The sequence below is a fragment of the Schistocerca americana genome, chromosome 2, assembly GCF_021461395.2.
Source record: "Schistocerca americana isolate TAMUIC-IGC-003095 chromosome 2, iqSchAmer2.1, whole genome shotgun sequence".
NCBI lineage: Eukaryota > Metazoa > Arthropoda > Insecta > Orthoptera > Acrididae > Schistocerca > Schistocerca americana.
Genome location: NC_060120.1, coordinates 1014440157 through 1014459693, shown reverse-complemented (window position 1 = coordinate 1014459693; position 19537 = coordinate 1014440157). Strand labels below are relative to the sequence as shown.

Below are 19537 nucleotides of genomic sequence, written 5' to 3'. Positions count from 1 at the left end.
ACTGTGTATTATTTGAATCCGTGCTGGTTAGATGTCGATCCATCGTTTTCTGTCGTGTGCTTGAAAATAGCGTTGAAACCTAAAGTTAGCAGCGACCGAAAACAAGTGAATATCGGTCAGCTACTGCGCCGGGTGTCTCGTCACAGTGAACAGTTAATACAGCGGCGCTTGGCCGCAGAGTGGTGGGCGTTCAGGCGTGCAGTGGCCCGCAGCTGATGGTGAGGGTCAGGGTCAGAGCGTGGCGCGAGATGAGGGGAGTGGAGGGGAGCTGCAGCTGGCTCGTCGCGACGCCGGCGAGCCCGCACTAGCGCCCAGGCGTTGCGCGCGAGCGGCTGACGCCAGCGATTTATCTCGCGCTCTCGCCTACTTAAGGCTGCAACGCCGCGCGTCACTCCCTCACGTCCGGCCACGCGCAGACATGAGGACCGCGGCAGCGCTGTGCATCCTGCTGGCCGTCGTGGCCGCCGCAGCTGCGGCGCCCAACCCGGAAGGTGAGTCTCTGTCTCAGTCCTCGTACCCTGCTGTCACCACCTCCACTATCAGTGGCCGCCATCGTCCGACTGTTTTGCTCCTGTGGTCTGCAGTTCGATAAGTGGCCTCTGACGTCACAAGTTGCGACACTGTCGTGACAAAGAGGTTGCTGTCTGGAGGCAGAAGCCACAGAGCTACCTTCTCTGCGGAATACGAAATCTGTTGAAAGTCCCTACCTTCTACTAAACCAGGGAGCAAAAAATCTATAATTCATTTATGGTCCAGGCATGATAAAAATCACTTTAACTGGTTCTTCGGTCGCTTGTTCGTAGAATAACCCCACAATTATAAACTAAAATCACAACATTATGAATGTTCCATAGTACTCACTTATTTAGTTATCTTGTTTTCGGTTACAAGGCCAGCATCGGACTTTATTTATTTTATTGTGGTTGTCTGTGTGATCCGTATATTCTGTTTCATATAATGTGTACCTCTTCCCTACAGTAAGACAACTTACTCATACTACTGATATTTATTCATCTTACGTATTTCATTTAACAGTTGTCAATTATTTTGCATTTTAACGTGTTTCTGCATCACTTTAACAGTGAAATAGCTTTACATGCTATTCTTCAGTAGTCTTGTATTAAGTTTAACTTGTTGTGAATGTCAGTTTAATTTAATTTCTTTAGCGCTATTGTGGTGTTCAGTCCGAAGACAGGTTTGATGCAGCTCTACGTGATACTCTATCCTGTGCAAGCTCCTTCATCTCCGAGTAACTACTGCAAACTACATCCTTCTGAATCTGTTTAGCGTATTCATGCCTTGGTCTCCCTCTTCAATTTTTACCCTCTGCGATTCCCTCAAATACAAAACTGATGATACCCTGATGCCTCAAAACGAGTCCTACCAATCGATCCATTCTTCTAGTCAAGTTGTGCCACAAATTCATCTTGTCCCCAATTCTATTCAATACCTCCTCATTAGTTATGTGATCTACCCATTTTATCTTCAGCATTCTTTTGTAGCACCACATTTCAAAAGCTTCTATTCTCTTCTTGTCCAAACTATTTATTGTCCATGTTTCACTTCCATACACGGCTACACTCCACACAAATACTTTCAGAAACGACTTCCTGACACTTAAATCTATACTCGATGTTAACAAATTTCTCTTCTTCAGAAACGCTTTCTTTGCCATTGCCAGTCTACATTTTATATCCTCTCTACTTCGACCATCATCTGACAGAATTACAATGTCATCGGCGAACCTCAAAGTTTTTATATCTTCTCCATGGATATTAATACCTACTCCAAATTTCTCTTTTGTTTGCTTTACTCCTTGCTCAATATACAATATAACATCGGGGAGAGGCTACAACCCTCTCTCACTCCCTTCCCAACCACTGCTTCCCTTTCATGCCCCTCGACTCTTATAACTGCCGTCTGGTTTCTGTACATATTGTAAATAGCCTTTCACTCCCTGTATTTTACCACTGCCACCTTCAGAATTTGAAAGAGAGTATTCCAGTCAACATTGTCAAAAGCTTTCTCTAAGTCTACAAATGCTACAAACGTAGGTTTGCCTTTTCTTAATCTTTCTTCTAAGATAAGTCGTAAGGTCAGTATTGCCTCACGTGTTCCAACATTTCTACGGAATCCAAACTGATCTTCCCCGAGGTCGGCTTCTACCAGTTTTTCCATTCGCCTGTAAATAATTCGCGTTAGTATTTTGCAGCTGTGACTTATTAAACTGATAGTTCGGTAATTTTCACATCTGTCAACACCTGCTTTTTTGGGATTGGATTTATTATATTCTTCTTGAAGTCTTAGGGTATTTCGCCTGTCTTGTACATCTCGCTCAGCAGGTGGTAGAGTTTTGTCAGGACTGGCTCTCCCAAGGCCGTCAGTAGTTCTAATGGGATGTTGTCTACTCCCGGGGCCTTGTTTCGACTCAGGTCTTTCAGTGCTCTGTCAAACTCTTCACGCAGTATCATATCTCGCATTTCATCTTCATCTACAGCCTCTTCCATTTCCATAATATTGTACTCAAGTACATCGCCCTTGTATAGACCCTCTATATACTCCTTCCCCCTTTCTGCTTTCCCTTTTTTGCTTAGAACTGGGTTTCCATCTGAGCTCTTGATATTCATACAAGTGGCTCTCCTTTCTCCAAAAGGTCTCTCTAATTTTCCTGTAGGAAGTGTCATTCTTACCTCTAGTGAGGTAAGCCTCTACATCCTTGCATTTGTCCTCTAGCCATGCCTGCTTAGCCATTTTGCACTTCCTGTCGGTATCATTTTTGAGACGTTTGTTCATTGCCTAGTAAGCCGAAACTCTCTCAACGAAAGATATTAACCGTAGCATTAGGAAGGTAATTTTTGTTACATATAATACCAAGGGGGATTCGGAGACCGAGAAGGAAAGTGTCAATTTAATTTGTCGCAATGCAAGTTCATTTACTTCTGATAACAGTGGGCACACTTAGATCTGCTTAGACATTGTTACTGTGTACCGGTTGCATAATAAAATATTAAATTATGATTGGAAAAAAAATCGAAAATCATAAAATTCACGTTGTATAATTTTTTTCAGTAACGATCATAGCTGTGTTCTCTTATATAAAACAACTATTTAATTTCAGTCCACTCCATGAAGCAAACGCAATTTACTATCTCACTCTGAAACGCATTTTTCACACAACACTGTCTTCTTGCTGGGTTTTCCACAGACGTGTTTGCAGCACTGAGAGCAGGTAACAGTTGATTTTCCCGAGTTTACTTGATCGTTTTAGACACAGTTGCTTGGCAGCATAGGTTAAACCATCCAAGAGTTCCTGGCTGTGCTGTTGATGGTCAAGCTTCCATAGTGCAGTTAAGCTTTCCATTGCCATTCTTACTGACTTCCGAAACCCACACAAATTTCGGGCCGTTTGTCTGCATGAGGCGTTATTAGTTCAAGACATAGGTTAGTGAGAAAAACTAGCAAATTCTTTTTCCAATTCGGAAAGCAGATAAGGAAGATTGAATATGGATTTATTGCTGATACATCAGTGAGGGTGTAGAAGACCAACATAGGTCATCTTCTTGATCTTCTCTTTGTACTGTAATGTTTGTTCTACGATGTCTACGCCTCCCTTTGTAGAATTATAAAAAAGATTTATGATGGCCTTTTTTGACTAATCACCACTTCTGAGTGATACGTCGAAACCATCAACAGCAGTCGCTTTGGTTTCTCACGGACTAGAGTTTATGCGAGAGTAGCTGATGGTGTCTGTGTCCGTTAAATGCCGATTAATTTGACTTTGGGAAAGATAAAGACAACAGAGAGGCAGTTCTCACGTTACGTTTCATAATGGAAGGAAAAACGAAGAAAAATCAAAGTGAGGAGTTGTAGACCCAGAAGAAGCATTCGAAAATGTGAGATATTCGAAATTCTCAGAAACGTAGGGATAAACTGTCAGGAAAAGACTTATAATATACAATGTCTAAGAGAAACAAGAAGTGAGAGGACCAAATATGATGATCACGGATTAAAAAGTGTTTAAGACGAGGAAACAGTCCTTTACCTCTACTGTTCAATCTACACATCGAAAAAACAACGAGGAAACAAAAGAAAATTTCGGAGGCGGGATGAAAACACGGGGTGGATATCAACATCAATTATAAAGCTCGCTGATGACAGTGCTAATCTCAGAGAAAGTGAGAACTTTCCCTGCTGGGGCCTCCCAGCCAACAATGCCATACGCTCATTTCATTTCATTCCACAGCCATGACTACTACAAATAAGTTTTTGTTTATTATTTTACTGACTAAATCAGAACTTGTTCTTCTGTCGAAATTCTAGTTTTATTATAATTTAACTCTCAGTTTCTTACGTTGTTCATATCTACTGCACACAAAAGATTCTTACTTGTGTATTTTAATTGGAGATAAAACGTTCAACAATGTGATAATGTTACACTCCTGATGGTTCGTCATGTGACCGCAACGGGAAAGAAAACTATAAACTGATTATCCAACGTGCGCTCTTCCCGATGAGGGCAGCGGTATGCCATGTTGTGTTTCGCATGAAAATAAGTGGACTTATTCCTCTAGTACCGGCAGATGAAAATTTGATCACTAAGCGTATTCGTATTATTTTCTTGTATGGAACAAAGATTGCGGAATAGTCCCCCATTGGGATCTCCGGGAGGGGACTGACGAGTGGTAGGTGACCATAAGAAAAAGATTGAATAACTAACGAAAGGATAAGGTTCTATGGGTGGGGACGAGGAATGTCAGAAACTTGACATGGTAGGAAGACTAGAAAATTTGAAAAGAGAAATGCAAAGGTTCAATCTAAATAGAGTGTAGTAGGAGTCAGTGAAGTGGAGCTGAAAGAAGACAAAGATTTATGGTCTGATGAGTATAAGGTTATAACAACAGCAGCAGAAAATGGTACAGCGGGGGTAGGGGAGTGGGATTCGTTACTAATAAGAGGGTACGGCAGAGAGTGTGTTGCTGTGAACAGTTCAGAGACACGGTTGTTTTTATTAGAATCGACAGCAAACAAACACCGACAACCGCAATTCAGGGATATATGCTAACGTTGCAAGCTGAAGATGAAGAGGCAGAGAAAGTATATGAGGATTCTGAAAGTGTAATACAGTACGTAAAGGAAGATAGAAATCTAATAGCCACGGAGGACTAGAATGGTACGGGAAGGAGTAGAGGGAAAGATAACAGGACAATACGGGATTGGAACAAGGAATGAGAGAGGAGAAAGAATAATTGAGTTCTGTAATAAATTTCAGCTAGTAATAGCGAATACTCCGTCCAAGAATCACAAGAGGAGGAGGTATACTTGGGAAAGGCCAGGTGATACCGGAAGATTTCATTTAGATTACATCGTAGTCAGGCAGAGATTCCGAAATCAGATACTGGATTGTAAGGTGTATCCAGGAGTGGACGTAGACTCAGATCACAATGTAGTGGTGATGAAGAGTAGGCTGAAGTTTAAGACATTACTCAGGAAGAGTCAATACTCTAAGAGGTTGGATACTGAGGTACTAAGGAATGACGAAATACGCAAGAAGTTCTCTAAGCCTACAGATACATCACTAAGGAATAGCTCAGTATGTAGAGCAGTTGAAGAGTAATGGAAATTTCTAAAAATTGCACTTACAGAAGTTGGCAATCACGGATCTTGGAAAGTAAAACATAGGTACAAAAAGGTAACTGCGAAGAAACCATGGGTAACAGATGACATACTTCAGCTGACCGATGAAAGAAGGAACTACAAAAATGTTCAGGGAAATTCAGGAATAGAGAAATAGAAGTCGCTGAGAATGAAATAAATAGGAAGTGCAGGTAAGCTAAGACGAAATGGCTGCATGAAAAATGTGATGAAATCAAAAAAGAATTGTTGGACCGAAGGACTGACTCGGCATATACTAAATCCAAAAATATCTTCGATGAAATTAAAAGCTCGGGTGGTAACATTAAGGGTCCAACTGGAAATCCACATTAAATGCAGAGAAGAGAGCAGATAGCTGGAAAGATCACATTGATGACCTCTATAAGGGGGAAGTTTTGTCTGACGTGATAGAAGAAGAAATAAGAGTCGATTTAGAAGAGATAGGGGATCCAGTATTAGAATTTAAGAGAGCTTTGGAGGATTTAAGATCAAATAAGGCAGAAGGGATCGATAGCATTCCATCAGAATTTCTAAAATCTTTTGGGAAGTGGCAACAAAACGACTATTCACGTTGGTATATAGAATGTATGAGCCTGGTGACATACCATCCAAGTTGCTTACAAGATCAATATACAGACGAATGGAAAAGAAAATTGAGGATCTGTTAGGTGACGATCAGTTTGCCTATAGGAAAAGTAAAAGCACGAGAGAGGCAATTCTGACGATGCGGTTGAGAATGGAAGCAAGCCAAAAAAAAATCAAGACGCGTTCATAGGATTTGACCTGAAAAAACCTTTGACAGTCTAAAATGGTGCAAGATGTTAGAAATTCTGAGAAAAATAGGGGCAAGCTCTAGGGAGATACGGTTAATATACAATATGTATGCATACAAGCGCCAAGAGGGAATAATAAGAGTGGACGACCACGAACGAAGAGCATTGGACTAAAAGGGATGTAAGACAGGGATGTAGTCTTTTGCCCCTATTGTTTAATCTGCACATCGGAGAAGCAATGATGGAAATAAAAGAAAGGTTCACGAGTGGAATTAAAATTCAGGATGGAGGAATATCAATGATACGATTCGCTAATGACCTTGCTAATCTGGGTGAAAGTGAAGAAGAGTTACATGATCTGCTGAATGGAATGAACAGTCTAACGAGTACAGATTAAGCATTGAGAGTAAATCAAAGAAAGACAAAAGTAATGAGAAGCATCAGATATAAAACAACGGGAAGTTGATGGTCACGAAGTAGATGAAGTTAAGGAATTCTTCTAGCTACGCAGCAAAATAGCTAATGACGGACAGAGCATGGAGGATATCAAAAGTAGACCACTGGCAAAAAGAGCATTCCTGGCCAAGAGAAGTTTACTAGTAACGAACATACGCTTTAATTTGAGAAAGAAATTTATGAGAATGTACGTCTGGAGCACAGCATTGTATGGTAGTGAAACATCTGTGGAAAACCGGAACAGAAGAAAATGGAAGCATTTGAGATGTGGTGCTACAGACAAATGTGGAAAATTAGGTGGACTGATTAGGTAAGGAATGGGGATGTACTGCGCAGAATGGGAGAGGAAAGGAATACGTGGAAAACACTGACAGAGGGGACAAGATTATAGGACATCTGTTAAGGCATTGTGGAATGACTTCCATGGTACTAGAGAGAGATGTAGAGGGCAAAAACTGTAGAAGAAGACAGAGATTGGATTACACCCAGCAAATAATTGATGACGTAGGTTGCAATTGCTACTCTGAGATGAAGAGGTTGGCACAGGAGAGGAATTCGTGGCGTGCCGCATCAGCAGACTAAAAAAAAAAAAAAGAACGAAGAACAAATGTCTTGTGTTTTGGAGTTAGGTCCCATAAGCCCTATGTGTGCTTGATATACAGTGGTTATGAAATGCACTACTATCCATTGAGAAGCATACTTCACTTGTTGTAACTGTAGTTCTGTAGGTATAAAACGGATCTAATTTGATTCTTCAGCTCCATTTTGTTTTCAGGAAAACTAGTCGCTGACATTTTTTCAAATCTACTTCTGTCTCTTTGTGTGCGATATCAGAAATTTTGTTTTTCTCGGAAGGGAAGTGGTCTTTGCGTGGTAGCCTATCTGCATGAGAGTTTCCAAAGGGGTTGATCTGCTCAATTAAAAAGGGGACCAGGAGAAAGCAATTTGTGAGGGTGGGGGGAGGGTGGTGCTAATCGATCAGGTTCTCAGTGTTTTGCTGGAGAGTTCCTATGGTTAAAAAAAACAGCTCGGGCAATGTTAATGTTGTAATTTATCACAAAGACAATTTATTTTCTTTCTATTTGTGTATCACAGTCCCTTTGCTATCATAGGATACGCTGCATAATTATCTGCGATAGCTTATCGTCTCAACGTGCTTCCTTTATTACCTACAAATGGCAATGTCATTACGAAAGGGCAATCATTAATCGCTGCTTCCCCATAACACAATAATAGAATAACACGTTCCCTACGTCTAAAAATCGGGTTTAATGTCTCCTTGAATTCTGCTATCCTCGTTTTGTGTCGCAAGCGACAGATGTCTTTCGAGCTGGAATTCTTAAGTGTACCTAGAAAGATGTACATCCCTACGAAGGCGATAAGGGATTGCAAAGGAAAATGGACGATAACGGCTATCTTCAGCCAGCCTAATTTTGGCAGCGCATAACCCGAAAACAGATCTGCTGGTTATGACCGGAGAATTATCGACCCGACGCCAGAGGTTACGTGTCAGCCCACTTGAAGGTCACGCACGGAGTTCGTGATGACTTCATTATCATCAGGTCGTTTACTGTCTCGCTCTGAAGGAAACGTGGCACGACACGCGCAGCTCCTTTCCTCGGAAAAGGACGTCTTTGTTGTGGTATCAAAACTTACAAGCCATCAGTGCCAACAGATAACAGACATCCTTACATGAGCGTGAGTCATTAATTACAGCCCGCATTTTTGTTCTTTCACTTTGACAGTTCTAGATTTGTTTGTCGTTATCGTAGGTTGGAAATTCCTTCTGAAAAGAGAAAACCAGAGAAATTTTTTTGACGTTTCTTGCATTTCTTTCCAGAAGAAACTTCAGAGTTCCTTCACTCCACAGTGGTACTTCCTTCATGAGAAGTTATACTGATAAAAATGATTTTTTCTCTCATTGACAGACAAAACACCTTACGCGGGGTAAACTTTAAATGAGTTCTGATTGTAAATTATTAACAGTATCTTCTACTACCGTCAAGTAACAATATATTCGGTTCTAATTTAATTTGAAAATGAATAACCTTTCTTTTTTCTTTGGTTCTGAAAGGATTTGGCAGACGTTTGTTATGGAAAATCGGTCTGTAGTTTCAGCGGCTCAGGTGAACTGACTGTTCTAGACAACACCAACCACAGGTGATGATACTATTCTGAAGATGGCCTAAGACTAGGCCAAAACCGGTCATTTTAACGTAAACGACCATCGAGATTTAGACTGTTTTTTCGCTGATATTACATAGCTTACAAGATCGCTGTTTTCCAAAAATGTTAACAAAAATTTTGTTTCTTGTTATCACTGCTATCTTCCAAACTGAATTTCTACAGCTTGTCGAAGATTAGTGTACGTATCTGCTCATCACATACACTACTGGCCATTAAAATTGGTAAACCATGAAGATGACGTGCTACAGACGCGAAATTTAACCGACAGGAAGAAGATGCTATGACATGCAAATGATTAGCTTTTCAGAGCATTCACACAAGGTTGGCGCCGGTGGCGACGCCTACAACGTGCTGATATGAGGAAAGTTTCCAACCGATTTCTCATACACAAACAGCAGTTGACCGGCGTTGCCTGGTGAAACGTTGTTGTGATGACTCGTGTAAGAAGGAGAAATGCGTACCATCACGTTTCCGACTTTGATAAAGGTCGGAATGTAGCCTATCACGATTGCGGTTTATCGTATCGCGACATTGCTGCTCGCGTTGGTCGAGATCCAATGACTGTTAGCAGAATATGGAATCGGTGGGTTCAAGAGGGTAATACGGAACGCCGTGCTGGATCCCAAGGGCCTCGTATAACTAGCAGTCGAGATGACAGGCTACTTATCCGCATGGCTGTAACGGTTCGTGCAGTCACGTCTCGATCCCTGACTCAACAGATGGGGACGTTTCCAAGACAACAAGCATCTGCACGAACAGTTCAACAACGTTTGCAGCAGCATGGACTATCAGCTCGGAGACCACGGCTGCGGTTATCCTTGACGCTGCATCAAAGACAGGAGCACCTGCGATGGTGTACTCAACAACGAACCTGGATGCACGAATGGCAAAACGTCATTTTTTCGGATGAATTCACGTTCTGTTTACAGCATCATGATGGTCGCATCCGTGTTTGGTGACATCACGGTGAACGCACATTTGAAGCGTGTATTCGTCATCGCCATACTGGCGTATCACCCGGCGTGAAGGTATGGGGTGCCGTTGGTTACTCGTCTCGGTCACCCCTTGTTTGCATAGACGGCATTTTGAACAGTGGACGCTACATTTCAGTTGTGTTACGACCCGTGGCTCTACCCCTGATTCAAACTCTGCTTGCAGGATAATGCACGACCGCATGTTGCAGGTCCTCTACGGGCCTTTCTCGATACAGAAAATGTTCGACTGCTGCCCTGGCCAGCACTTTCTCCAGATCTCTCACCAATTGAAAACGTCTGCTCAATGGTGGCCGAGCCACTGGGTCGACACAATACGCCAGTCACTACTCTTGATGAACTGTGGTATCGTGTTAAAGCTGCATGGGCAGCTGTACCTTTACATGCCATCCAAGCGTTGACTCAATGCCCAGGCGTATCAAGGCCGTTATTACGGCCAGAGGTGGTTGTTCTGGGTACTGATTTCTGAGGAACTAAACATCCAAATTGCATGAAAATGTAATCACATGGCAGTTCTAGTATAATATATTTGTCCAATGAATACCCGTTTATCATCTACATTTCTTCTTGGTGTAGCAATTTTAATGGCCAGTCGGGTATATGGCCTGGTGTCACTTTCCATTGGTTTGGCCTATAAGTTGTTGAGTTGGAATTCTTTAGCGATGTGTTTCGTTCCGGAATCGCCATTTCGGCATTTAGTTTATCAATACCACATGGAAAATCCTTCTGAAGTGACTCGACTATCTCCTTACCTTTCAGCTTTTTTGACATGGCTTGTCAGGCAGAAACATAGAGCTATAGGCGTGACTGGACTTGCAAATACAGAATTTTTTTATACGAGAATTGTGAAAACATTTTAAATATTATGCGCTTCAAATAAATCGGTTTCCCACAAAATGGGGAAAAACTATGAAGGCGGATTTTAACACGGTAAACACTCAAAGTCAAACACTAAGTAACTCACTTCCAACTCCACGCAAGCAAACAAGGCGAAGCCTGCGCGTGCTGAATTTCAAACTGCTACGAGATGGACTGTCCACTGTACGTCAACAGTCTGTGCAGAGGCGACCGCAGTAGTGGGGAGCCAATACGCTGGTACGTGTTCGCATTAATCAGAGACACGGCCGCGCCTGTGTCCAACTGGAACTCCGCCGTTGTTCCATTAATTTGCAGCAGAAACGTGAGCTCCTGAATCCCGTCTGGTGCCGCTGTTCACACCGCCAAGGCAGCGTACTGGGAGATGGCGGGTGTCGCTGTCACTCGTCAGCCGGGCCGCACGCCTGTTCCAGGCCCCGCTTTGCGGCGTACAAAACAGGTGAAATCACGGGACAGGCACTGACGTTGTTGATGCCTTGGGCCGCGATCTGTACACAGTTTCATTAGACCTTTTGTGGGAACCTTTGACGACAAGGTGGAGGAAGTTTCTGCTCGTATTTGCGACACATGAATGGCGAACAACGTACTATTTTTGTACGCGTTTGACTGTGCTAACTTTTCTCGGACGCTTTGACAGAGATTTGGAGTAAACTTTTTTATTCGTTTCCACTCACGTTGGGACTCTCGAACTGCGCACAATATCTCTGTTTGTGAGCTTCTACCAACGATGACGTCGGTGAACCGTTAACTACTGTTCCAACTACTGAATACCCCTTCCCACAGTAAATAGTATGATGAAGCTGATCGGCTGACATCAACTGATCATAGAACACAACGATGACGACTACTTCTAGGGAAGTTGGCGCCAGAGAAGTTCGAACTACTGGTATCCGTGAGTGGGTGTCATTTTACACCTCTGCATACCATTTATTATTAGAAAACAAAGAGGTGAACTCTGACGATAAAGATAAGTTATTTGACTTGCCTTCTAGTGAAGAACAAGGTCACGTAAATGTTACTGTTGTGGTCTCCAGTCCTATGACTGGTTTGATTCAACTCTCCATGCTACTCTATCCCGTGCAACCCTCTTCATCTCCCAATAACTACTATAACGTAGATAATTCTGAATGTGCTAACTGTATTCACTCGGTCTCCCTCTACGATTTTTACCCCTTCACACTTCCTTCGGCCGCGGAAGCTTAGCGTGGGCACTAGAAATCATCACGAAGTATAATACGTATATTATCACAACGTTAGTTTACCAACATTTTTATTTCTCCTTAAACACGAAGTAGTTCGGATTAGTAGAACCTGCCCTGAGAAAACATTTTATGTGCACTTGCAACGTTTTACGCTGGAATAAAATCATAAATGAGTAGAAATTTTTGCAAAAACTCAGTCATTCGTTTTGGTCCATTCGTCGCTTCACCGATGTTTTATACACATTGCTTTAAGTTTGAATTTGATCAGATCTGTCTCACCTCCATTTCTAATTTTGTGGATTATTTTGAGACAATTTTGAATGACGGTGGGCAGATAGTCTTTTTCTGGCAATCCACAAACTTTGTATGGCAATTAAGGGGCATAAATTAATGTGTTCTTGCAAACTTGGTGAATGATTGTCCTTTTTAGTCTGTGTAATAGAATTTGCCCAGAAAAAGTCAAACAGACAGCATACCTACACAAAGTCAATGCGGAACGATCTCAAAATTGCCTCTTCAGAAAAAGCATTTTCAGTCTATCTATAAGTTGCCGTGATAGAGCATTATTTGAATGGCTCTGTGTATACTGCACATCTATGTTTGAAATACAACAGCCTACTTTTTTTTTCAGTTGGGCTTGCAGCGTGTGAATTAAGTCAAAAGTCCAGCAGCTGCAATATAATCTTTATTTGCTTGTATTTAGAGATTTCTGCACAACAGTCTTACCTGTTTCACCTTACAATGCCATTTGAAAGTTCACCTGTGGGTGTAGTGAATAGTAAATCTTATTTACGTCTTAATTATAATAAATAATGTCATCTTTATAAACTACATTTTTATTTGCGTCTAGATTGCGTTGACGAACATATGGCATCCTGGGCCAACTGTGAGCTGTCTGTTATGAAATAATATTACTATGAACAAGTAGTTTTTATAACATCAAATTTTTTTGGTAATTGACAGCTATTTGAGATCTGGGATCCTTAGATGGATGTTTACAGATTTTCCATCTTTGAGAGTCAGGGATGGTGTATTTGTTACATAGATATTATTTGGTTAAAATTGTTTGTGTATGTGTTATCTGTGGTTTCAAATGTTCATCCTTTCAATGATTTCAATAAGGTATTCTAAATAGGGCGTGTGTTTAAGGTCAGTTTCTTCATCGAGTAAGTCGTCCGGGAAATTTTTCATATGTATGTATATCTCTAATTCTTCCAAAATATTTGGAGTACGTCCTTTAGATATCTAGTGCGAAATTGGTACAGGGCAGCTTTCATTTTTAAGATATAGGTACATCTTTGGAAGAGTTAGAGATACACACACATACAGGAAATTTCGCGAACAACTTACTCAACGCACAAACATAGCCCATAATTAGACAATTTTATCGAAATTTTCTTCCACAAGAAAGGACGAACATATGAAATAACTGATAACACAAACATAAAAATTTTTAACCAAATAATATCTGTGTAACAAACACCATTTCTGACTTTCAAAGATGCAAAATCTGTAAACGTACAACATCCAAGGATGCCATCTCTCAACTAGCTGTCAAACAACTACCAAGATAATTTCATGCTATAAAGCCCACGTGATTTTTGTAAGATTATTTTATAACAGACAGCTCACAGTTGCTGCTGGATGCCATGTCGTCGTCAACTCAGCCTAGACATAAGTAGAATGTAAATTATAAAAATGATGTTATTGATCATAAATAAGAAGTAAATAAGATGCACTATTCGCATACCCTCAGGTGCACTTTCAAATGGCATTGTAAGCCGAAACAGGCAAGCTTGTTGTGTAGAAATCTATAGATACATTGCGGCTACTGGAAACGACTTCTTACAGCAGAAGATAATACGCAAATATGGAGTTATTCTGAACAATATTTTCAAATGTAGTTTTCAGAGGGTCATATTTGTCAGAAGGAACAAAAATTACATTTTAATAACGGCAATTTCAGTTGTATGGTACCGTAATATTTATACACATTCTTAATGTAAGCCTATTAGTATGCATACATGTGTTATTTTGCAGGTGAAAAAGCATTTTTGACGCGCCAGAGGGACATCTTGAGATTATTTGTTAAGATACAGCAGCCTGCTATTATCCCAGAACACATCGATATAATCAAGTCATTCAAATGGGAAGAAATCATACCAAAACTTCAGGTATGAAATATTTATACAACTATTGGGCGAATATCTTAAGTTTGACAGAAGATCGCTGAGAGATGATGTCCTTATTCCAAAGGATAAAGCACCAGTGGAGCGCTTCCTGCAGCTGCGCAAAGAAAAGGTCCTGCTGCCACGTAAAGAGGACTTCTCCATCCTGTACAGCAAGCACCTGTGGCAGGCCGTACAGCTGTTCAAGGTCCTCTACCACATCCCAGACTACGACACTTTCCATAAGGTAAGGGAAACGTTGAGCTTCTTCTAACATATTGCATATAACGTCAACGCTATGCTATGCTATGAAAATCGGTTGAAAGTTGGGCGCCTGCACCTGCCTCTGAAATAGATTTGTGCTCTAAGGTGTTAAAATGTTCGGCTCTTTTAACAATTTGACGTCAACTTCAAGATTCCGTTTTCGCCAAGATAATTGGAACGTTTCTCTATACAGGGTGAGAAGGAGCAACAGTTAATGTTTTAGGACATGGTAGTACAGACTAATCCGAATGAAACATTCCATGCAACGTGTGTCCCTAGATTCTCTATTATTACAGAGTCGCCGCTGGTTATGGTATCATTTCGCATGTTGGCCCACCATTGCTATGGGTTTATTTGTCGACTATCATTCTTGTTTTGAAATTGAAGTATTCAATTTGTTCATCATTTGGATTTGCAGCTCCTTGTGCGACCGTGTTTGCAGTTAAAACTGTAGGATGTGTGGCGGACCTTACAACCTACAATTATTCAAGCTGTGTTTGGATTTACACACATTAATTTTTCAAATGTCATTGTGATTACAAAAGTGAATTATTCATGAGCTCTACAGTTTAGTTTAAGCATTACATTTTCTCCTAAACGAGCTCCCAGCAGTAATGTAGGAGACAACTTCATGGGTGTGTTCTTCCAGTATTAAAGTGCCCCTATTGTCAGTTGGCTGATGGATCTACAAATTATATATCCTGCAGACGGCTTCTGACTAGTCTAAAACTAAACTCCGCTCGAACAGGCCATGGAAGTCCAACGGTACCGACTGGCTTCCGTGTCATCCTCTTTAATTACAGAATCCCAGTATGTAGGAGCCTGGGACAAAAGTTTTGTTTCGTCAAAAAATATTTTGTGTTTGTTTGTGAGGCTGTATTCAGCAACTGCAGATTTCTCCAGTTCTCGATTTTTAATATACCGCGGTCGGAAACGGTATGGATGGACTGACGGATGAAACTGCTTCCACACTCGCGAGGGATGTTGTTAATCTCAGGGATCCTGAGGCCGAGACGTACTTAACAGCGTCTAGCAGTTTTATCTCTTAGGACGGAAAATATGTCTTATATCTCGTCTTCCCGGGAATCTGCATATTTTTCTGGCTTTAGCACCGCAGAAGGAATAAGATCGATGGCTCATCACGTCAAAGTTCAACATTTTTACCATTCCGTCCTATATAAGACCGCCATAGCAGCAGTTTAGACAGAGAGTTGCACCTGACTAAGGCGATGGGTGCAATCGTCGAAAGCTCGAGGTTTTACCCTTAACTGACGTAGCAAGAAGTCCGAGAGTGTTTTTCAAACAGTGCTGTCGCTAAAGAATTCGTTCTCACATCAAATATGTACTATTCCTCCTGAAACAGCCGGAATACACTGATGAGCTTTTTTCTGCATCTGGTTTGTAAATGGGCGGATTTAGCTAATTTTGGGGTGCTGAATACACTGCTAAAATCAGTTTTTCTCTATGACGTCACATGTCCTAGATATAAAGCACTGTAATAGCGAAAATTGACACAATTAGGTCAAACAAAAATACACATTCAGAATGTTTGAAATCAATAATGTTTTGTTTGCATATATGGGCATGATGCCAATAAAAGGTCCAAATTAGTTCATAAGATATTTTCACCTTTAATCGTCTTTGGTTTTTGAAAAATACGACGACAGAGCTCTTTTTTTGTTTGCCGTTTCATCAATCTCCCTAACAAGACTCCTGTAGCAGTCACTCATCATTGAATGGTCCCAATGGTCTTGGTAATGGTGTTCCATGGTAAAAATGTCTTGGTGAAAGCGTTCATCTGCTCATCGCTTACGGCTTCCAAATTTTCAGGGAAGAAATCAAGGTGAGAATGTAAAAAGTGAATTTTAAGCAACATTCTACACCCCATGTTCCTATAGTTGTCCAACAGATCATTCACAATGCTAACAGGTTTTTGTCTTTTCTGTTACCCAAAAAGTCCTTCACAACTGCTTTACAAGAAGACCAACCAACTAATTGGATAGCTGTGAGTTTGGTATCAAAGGTTAGATCTTTCAGCAATTTTCTTATTTGTGGTCCAACAAATATACCTTCTTTCAGCTTTGCCTCATTTAATTCGGGAAACTTTTCTTTTAAATGACTGAAGGTCTCACCTTCTTTATCCAGAGGTTTTACGAAATTCTTGATAAGGTCGAAGTTGGTATGAAGGGGAGGCAACATGATTTTATTGGGCTGAACCAATGAGGGATTGTTCGCATTTACGTTTCCAGGACGAAATGACTTCCTTGTAGGCCGTTCCTTGACTGTATAGTGGTTCTTCGTGTCACGGCTGTCCCAAAGGCACAAAAAGCAGCAGTATTTCGTGAATCCAGCCTGTAACCCTGTAAGGAGTGCAACAACTTTTAAATCACAGCAAAGCTGCCATTCATGATCCTTCATTTCATTGCCACCAGCAGCAAATGTATGGTTTCATAAGTTTCTTTCATGTCTACTGCGTAAGCCAAAGGTACCGATGGAAATGCTTTGCCATTACGCAGTAGTACGGCTTTCAAGCTGGTTTTACTGGAATCAATAAATAGTCTCCACTCCCGTAGATTATGTTTTACACCTAGCTGCATCATCAGACCATTGAATTCCTTATGTCGAAATATTGAGCGAAGGAAGCACCTCTTGATCAGAAACAGGAAATTTTTGTCCCTGGAGCTAGAAGGTTCCGTTGTCGCAGTCTCGACCCCAAGAGTTCAGCTCATTGTTTCGAAAGTTTTAGATCGCGAACCAAATCGTTCAGTTCCTTTTAATTAAAGAGCTGACGCAAAGTGTCATGTTACTGAGGGCAGCACTCTTCTATATGTTCAACACTTTCTGATTCACTTGACATGGTGTCTGGTTCCTTGGCTTTCAAAATACAGACAGGAACAGGCAACTCCTCATCATGGGGCACAGGGAAATGCACATTTGGATTATGTTCTGTCTAGTTTTTCTTGAACGTCCCGAAATATTTGTAAGAAAGAAGTAACAGTCTGAACAATAGTCTTTAGGCTCACACCACAGAATCGGACCATCGGAACAGCGAATGGCAAGGCTCGGCTTTTTCCTTTCAACCACTTTGTTAAGGTTGTAGTACAGGTTATGCAGGCAATATGACGTGCAACATTTTTACCTTGATGAAAAACAGGGCAATCACAATACAAATATATATGCCTTCTTAACCAAATCAGTGACTGGATTTCTTATGGCTTTTGGGGTGAATTTCGCACATATAACAAAAGTTGTTGGGGTGTCTCAGACAGCAACGAGAATTACTAGTTGCCATTTTTCGTAGTGTAAGTTTTAAAAACAAAAAGTTTGCACTATCTTTCAAAGGAAACACTCACTGAGGATCACTTTCACACCACTGGATTACCACACCAAACATTTACTAACGATTTGTAGATCTTATAGCTCTCCTCTGCAAATCAAAAACAAACAATTAAACATCAAAACAGAAGAACAGTGAAACGCGAAATACTGAATACGAACAGTAAAAACCTTTAAAAACTCAAAAATGGTACTTGCTAGAACATTATAAAATGTATATTCGGATTCTACACACCAAAATACACACCAGTTGATGTGTTACATCGCAGATGCAAAATGGCTGTTGACTAGTGTTATAATAGTGTGTTGGTATGTCTTTGGAACACTATACAGCAGCCATTGTGGGTGACATAGTCTCAAAAAGTCTTTGGCATGTTTTCGGAGGTGTGTGAAGACGCATGTTTATCTACATCTGACAGTTCTCGTAAATTATTAAGTGGTGGTTTTGGGCGCGGAGTTGACAAACGGCAGCTTTCCAGTTATGTTCCATGAGGCTCACACGTGGCGAATTTCGTGGCAAGGACATCAACATGAGATTAGATTAGATTCAATTTTCGTTCCATAGACCCAGAAATTAGATGATTCTCGCAGATGTGGAACATGTCAGAAAGTATAACATAGAAAACATAAAACATTTGAATATAATACTTACTACCCTGATTATTTGTTAAGAGATTGTCGAAATAGGTGAATACATTACAATAACTGGAAATTCTAATGTGTACCCAATTAATGTATTGTCAGAATGAAACATTTTTATGCACTTTTAATAAATTTATCATATACAAAATAACTAATCTTTACTGTTGTGATCAAGTGCTGTCAAAACTGAAATCTAATAGACATTTTTACTGAAAATTGTGTAATAGCCTATTTTAAGATATTCATCTATAGAGTAGGAGGAGTTGTCAATCAAAGAGTCTTTCAAACTCTGTTCAAACCGTGCCTTATATGAAACCAAGTTTTTAATGATTCCTGGAAATTTGGGTTCTCTCGATGCTGGATCCCTTTTTGGACCAAGATAAGTGATTTTAGGTCTTTATGTGGATTGTTCTTATCCCTAGGATTGATACTATGTATTGAGCTATTGATTGGAAATAGGTATATATTACTTGCAACAAATTACAGTAGGGATTAACTATACTGAGAAACAGTGGTTGGAATACAAAGTTCCTTGAACAGGTTTCTACATGATGTTCTCGAATTTACAGCGCAAATGATTCTTGTTACACGCTTTTCACGCTAAAAACTTTTGCTCAGTTTGATGAATTACCCCAGAATATGATCCCGTATAACATAGAATGAACGGAGGCAAGGTATACACGTTTTTTTATATTTATATCTCCTACATCTGACATCATGCCTTCCCAACTGAATTTTTTATAGAGCTGTAATCCCAGAAATTTAACTCTTTCAATCTCTTCGATCCGCGCCGGCCGTTGTGGCCGAGCGGTTCTAGGCGCTTAAGCCTGGAACCGAGCGACCGCTACGGTCGCAGGTTCGAATCCTGCCTCGGGCATGGATGTGTGTGATGTCCTTAGGTTAGTTAGGTTTAAGTAGTTCAAAGTTCTAGGGGACTGATGACCTCAGAAGTTAAGTCCCATAGTGCTCAGAGCAGCCAGCCAGCCAGT

At 40.8% G+C, this 19537-nt stretch overlaps 1 protein-coding gene across 1 annotated transcript in view; it reads left to right on the top strand.

Moving 5' to 3' along the window:
* The first annotated feature begins 296 nt into the window (after positions 1-296).
* LOC124596364 (allergen Cr-PI-like) overlaps positions 297-19537 on the top strand; it is a 127058-nt gene continuing 107817 nt past the window's right edge. The window contains exons 1-3 of the mRNA XM_047135471.1: positions 297-491; positions 14179-14312; positions 14395-14553. Coding sequence (XP_046991427.1) covers positions 419-491; positions 14179-14312; positions 14395-14553 — 366 coding nt within the window. The 5' untranslated portion in view covers positions 297-418. The remainder of the gene's footprint in view (positions 492-14178; positions 14313-14394; positions 14554-19537) is intronic.